We start from the raw sequence: 13,599 nt of genomic DNA on the forward strand, positions 1-13,599 counted from the left end.
CCCTGGAGGCTCCTCAAGAAGCTGCTTGAGAGAATGCCAGCTGCAGGTGGCTTCAAGGCAGAGGGGGCTACTTTGAAGAGCAGAACTTTTTCCAACACTTTTTGGTTGCTGCATAATTCTGTATGAGTTATTTCATAGGTTTGATTTCTGTGCTACTGTCTTAAAATTGACGGAAGGTGCTTCAAATGGGTCTTTGAGCAATGCCATAAAAGAAGACCACCGCTGGTCCAATGTAATAGAGATGTGCAAGTGTGAAGAGCCTTTAAATCTAAATTTAGATCATTTTCACTTGGAAGGCCAATTTCCCAATTTCCCATTCATACTACCTTTTTTCAAACTGACATTGATGTTTTTTTTTCATTCTTGTTGACTCAATAATAAAATACTATTTCAGACCTGAATGTTTGTTTTTTCTTTACATATATATTACTATTGTATAATGTAAAACATCAGTAGCTGACTACCAGTACTGTAAACTACTAGATAATTTTCCTCAGCTATCTATGAGTTTAATATCTATAAGTTTGCTATCCACAAAATGTTTAAAACCACCACAACAACAACAAAAAATGCTTGTCTTGCTAATATGTCCAATAAATTTTGACCAGTTTCATTTAAGTTTTGCTGAGTCTGCCTTATTCCTCCTGATAATATCAGGTCAAAATAAAAAAAATTATGACAAGGGTACATTACAATTTATGATTTGATAAATTGAAGTCTTGCCTGATCAAAAACTCACCAGAAATTTAAAAAACTAAATTCTCTGGAATTTCCATACCCCTACACTATTCCTGATTATAAAAGGAAGTGGCCAGATATGCATACAATTATCTCAAACAGAATCCCAGTGTTTAAACAAAGAAAAAACATTCTGCAATTTCTAGCAAAGATATGAGATTTTCTTATATTATTAAACATTTTCTATCCATTTTCTCTGTGGATATTGTATTTTACTGCACAACGACTGCTTGTTATCATAAAGACTGCTGGATTTTGTTGTTTTCTGAGTGTTATTTAGTTCCTAAAGGAGTTCTACGAAGTCCCAGAGAACTGGTACATGATAGCATGTCTAATAGCATTTCACACATTTTGAATCGGGGATAGGTCTGCTGATTAGGGGTGGGAGGTATGGCTTTAAAATTCTATCACGATATTTCATGGTATTTTCGTGATAATGATACTCTCCGCGATATGACAAAACATAAAAAAAAATATCAAGAATACAATCAAGAATTGTTAAATACACAATTCATTGTTAAATGTACAATCAAGATGTTAAAAAATACAGAAATGTAAACAGATTTGTAACAGATGTCAATCCAGATCCAGATCCAAAATGTCATGATACTAATAATGCATTCCAGATATGTCCATATATCCAGGATTAAATTAAAAAAATTATACTGGACAGATATTATCTGTCTCTATTAGATATATAATAGGAAATTAACTAAAAACTAATTAGTGGTGGGTGATATGGCACGATATGTCAGGGTATAATATCGTTCACGATATTTAAAAAGGTGACGATATTATTGAGTATGATACGATATGATACACCCCTACTGCTGATGCAGAAGGCCATGGCATATAATCTGTGTCTTCAAGACAGGCTCTTGGGATGGCAATAGTATATGGCCAAGCGTTGTCCTGTTCAAATAACACACCAAACTGTGCTCAAAAAAGGTAGTCCTCCATTGGTTGTCCAAGTGTCTGTAATGAAGACCAACTGGCATTGTAAAAAACTGCTGACCAAGATGCCTCCACACATAAAACCCAGACTCGTCACTACCCACCACATTTCATTCCTGTTGGTCGATTCCCTTCGTGTGCAACAATTTTTTGATGACCCTTCTATACAGACCAAAGATGAGCAGCAGGCAAGTCCAGACTTTTGGCAGGCACCGTACCCAAGGTAGCTGCTCTTTTGTCCATTCCCTCTGGCCCTGTTATTTCCAAAAACAAATTCTCATTAATGAGGTGGGGAGAGACTTCGATTGGCTTTGACCTTTCCTTTCCTTTTCAGCTCTGCATAAATATCCCAATTTGTATAAAACACTTTCTCATCTGTCTCTGCCACTAATTGCACAGTGCTATTGCTGCGGGGGGGACAAAGAGGCGAGTCGCTGACCCAAAACCAGGCAGAAACGATTATTAACAAGCCCTCAGAGTATTTCAGCTGCCCATCAAAAGTGAACTCAATGTATTCATTACACAAAGAGCTTCAGATGCACCTCTGTTAATGGCCGGGCCAAACATGAAAGGCTTTTGTGTCGGTGGCGGGTGTGCCTGAGCGTATGAATGGATTGTTAATCAGAAAGCGAATAAACAGACAGGTGTAACCTCGTTTCCATTAGGGACTCAATCTGTTATACCTTCTTTCTATCTCTTTCCTGATACAATCCTTTCTTTCCTCTGGCCTGGCTAACGGTTGTCCCTTGTAGGGGGAGGCATTTGTACTGCTGGCTCGTCCCTGGTGGTGGGGAAAGCCAGTGCCTTTATGACTGAACATCTATTGTAGTTTACTCCAGTGTCTGAAACATTTGCAAATGAAAAGCTACTCTGAAAATCCGCTCGCCACAGGCTGTGCTCTTGATGTCAGGAACTTTACAGTCCAGCACATTTCCCACAGGACGAGAGGCATGGGTAAAAAGCCACAAAGCGGGACTGATAAGGATGACTGCGCTTTTCTTTCTCTTTTACGTGGAAAGCTGGCGATAACTTAAACATCTCCAAACATCTCCTCAGTACGAGTCACAACAAAGAAGCAGACAAAACAAAACACTGTTATACAGCAACAGTGCAAGCTTCGTCTGGAGATGTGCTGATCAGAGTCTCTTATAATGATGAGTATCAGCCAATGAGAATCTGATCAGATCTGACCTTTGTGTTTATATAAATAAAACAGCCTCACAGTCTAGATTAGATGTACTGTTGATTTATAGTAAAGTAAAATTACTTTATTTGTATAGTTATTTTACTTTTTATAGTTTTAAAAATGAGACTTTTTTTGTTTATTGGTTTAGTTTCGCCTTCCATTGAGGAAGCAGAACCGGGGGACCTTGGGGTGGGCTCTCCAATTTCGGATGCTGAGGTCACCGAGGTGGTTAAAAAGCTCCTCGGTGGTAAGGCACCGGGGGTGGATGAGATTCGCCCGGAGTTCCTTAAGGCTCTGGATGTTGTAGGGTTGTGTTGGTTAACGCGACTCTGCAACATTGTGTGGACATCGGGGGCAGTTCCTGTGGAATGGCAGACCGGGGTGGTTGTCCCCTTATTCAAAAAGGGGGACCGGAGAGTGTGTTCCAACTACAGGGGAATCACACTCTTAAGCCTCCCTGGTAAGGTCTATTCGGGGGTCCTGGAGAGGAGGGTTCGTCGGATAGTCGAACCTCGGATACAGGAAGAGCAGTGTGGTTTTCGTCCTGGCCGTGGAACACTGGATCAGCTCTATACCCTCAGCAGGGTCTTGGAGGGGTCATGGGAGTTCGCCCAACCAGTCTACATGTGTTTTGTGGACTTGGAGAAGGCATTCGATCGTGTCCCTCTGGGAGTCTTGTGGGGGGTACTCCGGGAGTATGGGGTACCGGGCCCTTTGATACGGGCTGTCAGGTCCCTGTATGACCGGTGTCAGAGCTTGGTCCGCATTGCCGGCAGTAAGTCGGACTCGTTTCCAGTGAGGGTTGGACTCCGCCAAGGTTGCCCTCTGTCAGTCACCGATTCTGTTCATAACTTTTATGGATAGAATTTCTAGGCGCAGCCAAGGTGTTGAGGGGATCCGTTTTGGTGGCCTTGGGATAGCATCTCTGCTTTTTGCAGATGATGTGGTCCTATTGGCTTCATCAGCTCGTGATCTACAACTCGCATACAAGCGGCCGAAATGAGTTTCCTCCGCAGGGTGTCTGGGCTCTCCCTTAGAGATAGGGTGAAAAGCTCAGTCATCCGGGAGGGACTCAGAGTAGAGCTGCTGCTTCTCCACATCGAGAGGAGCCAGTTGAGGTGGCTTGGGCATCTGATTAGGATGCCTCCTGGACGCCTCCCTGGTGAGGTGTTCCGGGCACGTCCCACCGGGAGGAGGCCCAGGGGAAGACCCAGGACATGCTGGAGGGACTATGTCTCTCGGCTGGCCTGGGAACGCCTTGGAATTCCCCCGGACGAGCTGGCCCAAGTGGCTGGGGAGAGGGAAGTCTGGGTTTCCCTGCTTAAGCTGCTGCCCCCGCGACCCGACCCTGGATAAGCGGAGGAAAATGGATGGATGGATGGTTTAGTTTATTTAGTTTAATAGAAACACTGTTTAATAGTGTTATCCTATAATCAAGTGTTACCTCTCTGACCATTCAGCTAAACATTGCAGTCAAGTCACTAAGGCTACGTTCACATTACCAGGCAAAAGTGACTCAAATCCAATTTTTTGCTCAATGTGGCTCAGATGTGATTTTTTTCATGGCTTTGTGAACGCTCCAAGTCCGATTTTTTCACACGGAATTTACACGTCTTTTTGCTTTTATGCATGCGCTGCATGCTTCTCTCTCGTAGCCACACATCTCTTGATACAGCTGTGCAGCTAGAGCTGTAAAAAACAGCAAAAGCAAACCGCCTGTGCTTTTTTCTTCTCCTCGACCTGAGCATGTACTTCAGACCAGCAAAAGATGCTTTTCTTTTCGAGGCGTTTAGGGGACAGATTCGTTCGCATTACACACTTACAGTTGGTAATGTGAACCGTCAAGACAGCTAAATCTGATCTGAGCAAAAAATCGTATTTGAGCAATGTGGCTTGTAATGTCAATGTAGCCTTAGTTTGTGTGTGTGTGTGTGTGTGTGTGTGTGTGTGTGTGTGTGTGAGTGTACACTTTGGACTGTTATTATTATTTTTTTTTTTCTGTTGTTTACTGATGTGAAATAACTGAGGTGAAGGTGCTAGTTTGAAGTTCTACAGCATGTGGGTATTAGCATGAGTGCTAGGCTTTACTCAATTCTGAACAGGCTGTTCAGTGCTAGTTTAACATCAAGGGCATGAAGTTCTCCCACCAGTAAAACAATGTATTTCCACAAATGTTTTATTTAATTTCAGATATTACGTCATGTTTTCATGTTTGATTATAAAATGTTACACAATGCAGACTCTTAACTATCTCTTTATTTATCTTCTGAGAACTCTCCTCAGTGTCACTGGCTGGGCAGTTATGTCCAGAAATGTCTACTTGAGGATGAGAAATGACACTCTGAAGACTGTGGTTAAAACACAGACTAAATCGCCTACACCCACTCCATTAAAATATGTGTGGATCAGCCCTGATCCTGAGTCACTGTCTCTCCCAAACTGTGTCTCTCTGGATCAATTGTCTTTTACTTTCCAAATCATTTTTAATAGGCTTTACAGAAGCACTCACTCAGGATACGGAACGCCTAATCATAATAGTCTAATAACAATCTATTTGAGGGTGCTTGAAAGCACAGATACAATATCAATGTAATATCCTGGACTACGGTAGCTTAATTTCTCCAAGGAGGTTCAGAAAGCAAGAGCCAGACGAAAAGAAATACTGATTTTCTGATGGAAGGAGGAAGAAATTCTTCCCACACATCATCCTCAATCTGTGGCTTGATGGCCAAATAAACACATCAGGCAAAGCCCCAGAGTACACCGCAAATCTTTGCAGGCTTCTCTGCAATCACGGCTGAGAGTGGAATACCAAAATACACACAGAGTGTCAACATCAGCACTGGAGACACTCTGGAGGGACAGGAAAAGCACAGAGAAAAGCCAGGTCAGCCCAGAGCGAACTGGAGGACCCATGGGGCCTGTAGGTCTGGCTGCTGGGCTAAGCAGGTATGCCTCTCTCTGGGGAAACAAAAGGGTGAGGATGGAAAAACTGTGCACTCAGAAACTATTATGGGGTGCTACTGGGGCAGATAGTGACCATGTTGCATGCTTCAGATTGAACACTAGTGAACGCGGAATCGGACTGAATGGATTCATTTGAATCACGGTGTTCCGAAACACTGTTCCAAAAACGGGTTTCGCTACGTCACGCAGTTTCAAAACGTTTCAAATCTTTTTGCGCATTTTAGTCCGCGCTTAAGTTCAAGCAGCTGATCTGAGATCTGGTCTCATATCTGCCCAGAGGAAAAGAGCCTATGGATTACTGACTCAGACACTCTGTCCGTCTTTCCTTATTTGTTTCAATTAACAAAAAAATATCTCTCAATTCCAGCAACCCAGCAGTCCAAGCACTGTGGAACAGATCCTGTTTATTAATAAAAAAACAACTGATTCCTTGTAATGTTTAATAAATAAAGTATTACACAATTACACCTTGCAATGTAAAATGAATAATGTCAGTTATATAAATCCACTGACTGTGTATCATAATGAAAAATAAATCTTAATGACATCATTAAAACAACCCTGTTCTCTGCAAAATGATATGTTTTCATGACTCAAATTTTTTTAGGGACAAAACATGCTATGGGGAATATTTCTTAATTTTTTCATAAAAAACACATCACTTCTGTTTCTGTTAAGGAGAAAAAGTTGTGGATTTAGGCCTTGGTTGCCCACTAGATGTCACTGTGGCGTGTGGTGATTCGAATGTTTTACAAGATCGAATCATTTTCCGAATCAATTGGTTCATTTGATTCGATCTCCCAAAAGCCCCACTTTTGCCCTCACTATTGAACACAGAAGACAGTCAACAGCAAAGATGGGTGTGGTCGTTTCAAACAGTATAGATCAATTAAAGCAGCACCATGATGCTCCACTTCTACTTTACAACAACAATTTTCAATCATTTTAAGTTGATCTACTGACTGCAATAAGGAGAACAGCACCTCTATTGTTGCTAGTCTGAAACTGCACTATGTAACTTTGGAGAATCTAACAGAACAATACCTGCGAGAATTGTGTGATGCAAGAATAATTAATAAATATATATTATATATATGTGTAAACCCATGCAATATTACTCTACCACCTCAGTCGACATGCTAATTTTACTTACAGCTCTAGTTCTTAATCTCTTAGCTTGTCCAGAAATACATGTGTAAAGTGCATCCTTCAGTGACAAATTTGATCCCCCATCTTAAAATCTTTTGACCGAGGGTCTGAAACAAAACTGAAGAGTATGACTAGACACAAGTAGATAATGTGGGATCATCTGACAAATGTGTACAATGTACTATTGTACAACCAGTACTGTTTTGGTCCTGTAGGTCAACTGGCAGCATTTAAAGTCTCATTCACAGAAAAATCACAAAGCTAATTCTCCGAGGCAAATAAAATTCTAGGTACACATCACCTGTGGTTTCTCATTAACTTTTGAGATCCTTAAAAACACAATACTGATTGTAAAGAATAATTTACATGTGAAGATTGGTGGCAGTCAGTGGCTCTTTTTGTGTTGCGTTTAAACTCCAACCACTAGATAGCAGTGTTGTACCGTGTTGTTTTTAGGTCCCACTATTTTCTTTTACTCAGTTTATGCAGAAGGTGGGTTTTTTTATACTATGGAAACTATGGCAGTCCGTATTATTTTGTTTCTAAACTGAAAGCAGAAGCATTTCTGAGTGGAGAAGTGACAAAATATTGTGTTTAATGGCTCCAGTGTGCTGAAACAACCATCTTTGCTAAGCCTAAAATATTCATTCTAAAAACTAGAGTGTCTACTCATTTTTCGCGTTAGTTCTTCTTGCCATGTCACACCTTTTTACGCACTTACGTCACATGTGCAGCCTCTAAAACAGAATCCGGCTCAGTTTAACTGAATGCGAGCGGCTGGTGGGGCAATGGAGACTTCAGAAGGGGAATGTCAGAGCTCAGTAGCTCATTCACTCAAAATAAAAACAAAAAAACTAAGGACTAAAACTTCTGATTGAGCACGCTCTCTCTCTCTCTTTCTCTCTCTCTCTCTTTCTCTCTCTCTCTGACTGAACATAATCTGGAATAGGATTCATCCTCTCTGAAAGGAGACTGCATCACACCCACTCAGTTTAAAATTATTCTTCTGCACGCTCAGTGCAATTACACATTCTCACCAGAGAGGCCCTAATTCCAAAACTCAGCTTTAAAAAAAATAATAATAATGTTTATAGTATTGCAATATTTTGCAATAAAACAAATCGCAAACCCTGTATCGTGATACATACTGTATCACCAGGTTCTTGCCAAAAAAGTGTTTACATCCCTGTTTCTGTGTGTGAGACATGGGCAAGAGCCACACACTCCTCTCCTCTGGGTTCAGTTACAGACAGTGACAGAAAGAGGGAGAGAAAGAGAGACAATGAGAGAGTGAAAGAGAGGGAGATGGCTGCAAGCGACTGCAACACAGCAGACTCTCCAGAGGCGTCTCCCAGTCTCAGTAAATGAGCGCGGGGGCCGGTGGGGGTTTGGCTCAGGCCCACTCATCTCCTCTCCAACATCATGCCACCAGCACGCTGCTTAATTAAAAACACATTCAGAGAGCGGGAAAAAAAAACGAATGTTGAAAGATGAGACGGACGAGTGTAAAGAAGATTGCACTGATTTGGAGGGAAGAGCTGAGGGGAAACCCCTGATGGAGAGCTGAGGATACAGAGAAACGCGGGGGCTTTCCGAGAGGGGAACACGCTTCTCCATGGCAAAGATACAAAGTGATGCCTTATCAACATCACCATCTATGCCTGGAGAGGAGCAGCTGAAAGAGGGAGAGAGAGAGAGAGAGAGAGAGAGAGAGAGAGAGAGAGAGAGAGAGAGAGAGAAACAGCATATGAAAAAGGGAAGCCAAAAAGGATCAAAGCAAGCATTTTACTACAGTGGCAGGCACTGCTAGCTGTTACTGGTGCATTACAGTTAAAACCAGTAAAATCTGTATTCTCTAGAATATCCACACACAGCACTGATGGCTTTAAATGTATTTCAGCTCCAGTATATATGTATACTCTGAGCAAAAAAATTGTTCTAAATATTACTCACAAATGTTTTTTTGACTCTTGAACTATTTTGATGCAAATGCACCTAGTATAGAACCATTACTTAAACTACAAAAGCACTAAAGAACCCCTTTTTAAGAAGACTTTAAACATAGATTTAAATCAAATATTGGAGACAAAGAGTGGGATATAATACATGAAAACATAAAAACAATGTCCTGGAATGTAAACATATGACTAAGATTTGTAAGAATTTTTTTGATTTTTTGTTGATTTTTAGTTTACACCAGAAAAAATTCTTTATGAATGAACCAATAAAAGTAAAAAAAAAAAAAAACAGTTTTTACATTATTTTTTATTGAATATTAAAAAAGGTTTCATCTTTCCTGAAAAGTGGCTGTCCTGAAAATACACGTTTTTCACTGGAAAAAAAAAATAAATCTAAAATTTTAGAACAGGATATATAACATTCTTTTGAAAATCTGAGAAATTCAAAATGTGTCCTGTCCTAGGGGAGACAAAAACATCAGAAGTTGGATTCAAGACATCATTATGGTGGGTCCACATATTTTACTTTGATGGAAGCCTGAGGGGATTCCATCAATTAGAAAGTGGCAAGTTGAGATGGCTAGGGAGGTACCTTTTAAAACATCTGTCTTATAAACAGACACTTGAAAGACTGAATTACAATTGCCTATTTATTAATTTGTACATTTATTATGAGAATTAATTATTTATGTCTCAAAATGTATACGTGCACTTACTGTATGTACATGTGAGTATACACATGTACACCATTTTGTGTTTATCATAATCTTTCTCCAATGCAGAGGAAGACCGTTGATAACCAGACTCTTTTTTTCCTTTTTAACAGCGTGATGACAATGTGAGTAGGAAGTAGGGGTGGGCAATATTATATTGTATACAATATATCGTGACACAGAAATATCATGATATTAAAAATCCATATTGTGATAATAGGGCTGTTCTGTCTTAAAGTAGTCTATTATTTACTGTGAAGCTTTAGGTGTGTTTATTGTATAATTGTTTTAGTTTGCAGTTTATATGCATGCACAAAATATTCTGCAATATTATTTGCTGCATTATATTATTTTATGCTATATTATTTATTTTGCCACATTATGATTATACTTTTATACTATTATACTATATTCCTGAAATTAATTAATTATTTTAGTTTTCCTATATCGCCAAGTATATCGTTATCGCAAAAATACCCTGAAATATCGTGATATTATTTTAGAGCCATATCGCCCACCCCTAGTAGGAAGGAGTTTATGATATGGGAGTTAATATTTTTTATATTTTTGTATTATTTCTGTCAGTCACCTATCTGATACTTTGTATTATTCCCAAAATAAAAAGTGTTACAAAAACCAGCGTGACTTACGGCATTTTTTCTCATCGCTCTTGTCGAAGCAGTCAGGAAAACCGTCACACTGCCAGCCTCCAGGGATACACAACCCATCCCCGCACATGAAGTTACCTGGGATGTTGCACTCGGTGGTAAAGTTATTCCCAGGAAGAAGTTGGCTGTCTGAACCCAAACAAACAAACAAATAACATTATTGTTAATTACAGAGTGCAAAAAAAACAAAACAAAACAAAAAAACTTTTCTATCTGCCGACTCTTTTTTGGGTACCACTTTAAAATAAGACTACCTTTATAAAGGGTTTATAAGTGGTTTACAATTAGTTTATTAATGGTTACTAATTAGGTTGTAAATGCCTTAAAAATCATTAATAATCAGTTATAACACATACGTAGAAAGGGCAACAATGACCTGTTGTTAAAATAGTGAACCCACAGCCATCTATATTGTTGCCCTTTCTATGTATGTGTTATAACTGATTATTAATGATTTTTAAGGCATTTACAAGCTAATTAGTAACCATTAATAAACTAATTGTGAACCATTAATAAACCCTTTATAAAGGTAGTCTTATTTTAAATTGGTACCCTTTTTTGTTTAATCTTGCAGAAGATTTATATTAATAGCAGATTTAATTAAACCATGCAGCTCCAGATGATGGCCCCAGAGAGTCCTATTCTATTGGCTATACTCCAGAGAGGCTTGACAAGCAAAAGATGCTGTAGCCTTAAAGTAACTACATGTATTCACTAAAATGAGTGTGAACACACATATGGACATCGTGTAATTTGCTACTAAATGCAGTTCTATAGAAGCAGATAATCACATTTATTTTTAATTATTTTAATTCATTATGAAAATGATAGTGGTGTCATGGTCAAAATCACAAGTACATGAATCATGTAGTTAGAAAGGCTCAATAATCTAATAAGCACACAGTACAACATGACAGCATCATAACATGACACAGAATTTTTCCAGTAACTCACTAATGGAGAATTCTCCAGTTTTTACTGCTAAATACAGAACCCTCACGCTCAACAAAGCCTTAATTATGGAAAAAAGTCAACTTTTCAAACTCTGACCCTTCACTCAACCCAGAATATGAATAATGAGAGAGGCTTAATGAGGGCTAAAAGTAGCAATCTGACACTAGCTACCCATCGGCACAATATCCTCTGCCTTTCTGCCTGGGACAGGATGAGAGGCTGGTCTTAGTCATTAATGTGGGTCAGAATTTCTGACAGGAAGTAAAAACTTATTCTAATGAAGAGAGTGGGACACAGGAAACATCTGACTGGGGAAAAAAAGACACATTTATTCATATGATGAGGAATATAACCTGTTTAAACCCAGCATCTAACAACACATTCACAAACAAGCTTAACAAGCTTGAAAATATAGTAATACTGGACATAGTAAAGGGCAGAGGTGGAAAGTAACGAATTACATTTAGATTTTACGAGTAATTTGTTTTGTTTTTTTTGTAATTTTTCCCATTTTCTCCACAATTTACACCGCCAATTACCCAACCCACTCATTAGGACTCCCCCTATCACTAGTGATGCCCCAACACACCAGGAGGGTGAAGACTAACACATGCTTCCTCCGATACATCAGCTCACAGACGCCCCGTGCTGTAGACATCACCGTAGGAGTGATGTGGGGAGACAGCGCCATCTACCCACCCAGAGGGAGCAGGGCCAATTTTGCTCCCTCTAACGCCGGCAGCTTGATGGCAAAGCTGCATGAGCACGGGTTCGAACCTGCGAACATCAGCTCATAGTGGCAGCGCTTTAGACCAGCGCTTTAGACAGCTGGACCACTCGGCGCCCAGTAATTTGTACTAAGTAAAAACGAAATGCTGGGGGAAAAAAACAAATTGTTTGAATAAAAAAAAAGCGCAGCTGAACTTTTCCCAGCAGTGTTTATTACGGTTAGCGAGAGAGACGCTGTGTGAATCAGCTGTGTAGCCTGGGGTCTGTGAGCGCAGCTCGGGGGAACCGGTGTTCTGTCGAGTTATGCTACCCATCGATATGTGCTTCTTTACGGCACTGTGAATGCGCCGACCAACATTCTTTTTGTATGATTTTTAATGTTTTTAATGATATTTTCTTACGTTTTTATTGAGAACATTAAACAATCTGCTTGAATGTAATAAAAAAACATGTAAATAGCAGTTAAAGCATAGCAATGGCAAGTTAAAAAAATAATAATGAACTGTAAAACTATAAAAATACGATTTATAGTCACCTATATGACCATAACCTTTTAACAGTAATTTAATTTATGATCTGTACAATTTTTTTACATCAAATAATTAAAAGTAACTATGTAACTTTTACTCAAAGCACATTTTAAATTGAGTACTTTTTTACTTTTACTCGAGTAGATTTTTACTTGAGTAGAATTTTAGCAAAGTAAAGCTACTTTTACTTAGTTACAATTTTTCAGTACTTTTTCCACCTCTGGTAAAGGGCTATAATGCGAATAGAGACTGTTATTTTGTATCTGCTAACTTAAAACTGGCACAAATGCAGTATTTCACACCTTGTTAGAGCAGAATCGGGTAGAACTGCTTCTAGTGAATCTGTGCCTAGCCTGGAGCTAATTTAGCAATTAGCAACAGGCTAAAGCAGCTATAATCACAGAACTAATCAGAGAACAGTAACACACTCAAAGTTTAGTATAAAAACTAAAACTAAAAGCCATGATTAGCGTTAGGAAGCGATAACAGCCAACAGCTAATATAGCGATTAGCATGCTAGCTAACCTGCTTACCACAAAGTTCAGTATAAAACTAAAACTAAAAGCCATGATTAGCATTAGGAAGCGATAACAGCCAACAGCTAATATAGCGATTAGCATGCTAGCTAACCTGCTTACCACAAAGTTCAGTATAAAACTAAAACTAAAAGCCATGATTAGCGTTAGGAAGCGATAACAGCCAACAGCTAATTTAGCGATTAGCATGCTAGCTAACCTGCTTACCACAGAGTTCAGTATAAAACTAAAAGCCATGATAAGCAGAATCATTAGGATTAAAGATAAAAGCCAACAGCTAACTTAGCAATAAATTCACCATCCTAAAAGAGCTTTAATTCTTTTATTGGACCCAGGACAGCGGTACAGTGTTAGTCTGGAGCCCTGTCTGCTAGAGTTGCTTACTTATGACATATTCTCATATATTTAAAGGACACTGTGGATTGAGGAATGTCAGAGCAGTGCTGCTCTTCCCCACTGGACATTCCGGTCATTCCGGAGCACAATTCACTGAGGATAAGTTTTAAAACTGCATGAG

The 13,599-nt window shown here is 39.4% G+C and overlaps 1 protein-coding gene across 1 annotated transcript in view; it reads right to left on the minus strand.

The window, feature by feature from the left end:
• ldlrad3 (low density lipoprotein receptor class A domain containing 3) overlaps nt 1-13,599 on the minus strand; it is a 140,190-nt gene that overhangs the window by 77,480 nt on the left and 49,111 nt on the right. Inside the window, exon 2 of the mRNA XM_022672167.2 lies at nt 10,316-10,462. Coding sequence (XP_022527888.2) covers nt 10,316-10,462 — 147 coding nt within the window. The remainder of the gene's footprint in view (nt 1-10,315; nt 10,463-13,599) is intronic.

The sequence above is a fragment of the Astyanax mexicanus genome, chromosome 2, assembly GCF_023375975.1.
Source record: "Astyanax mexicanus isolate ESR-SI-001 chromosome 2, AstMex3_surface, whole genome shotgun sequence".
Taxonomy (NCBI): Eukaryota; Metazoa; Chordata; class Actinopteri; order Characiformes; family Acestrorhamphidae; genus Astyanax; species Astyanax mexicanus.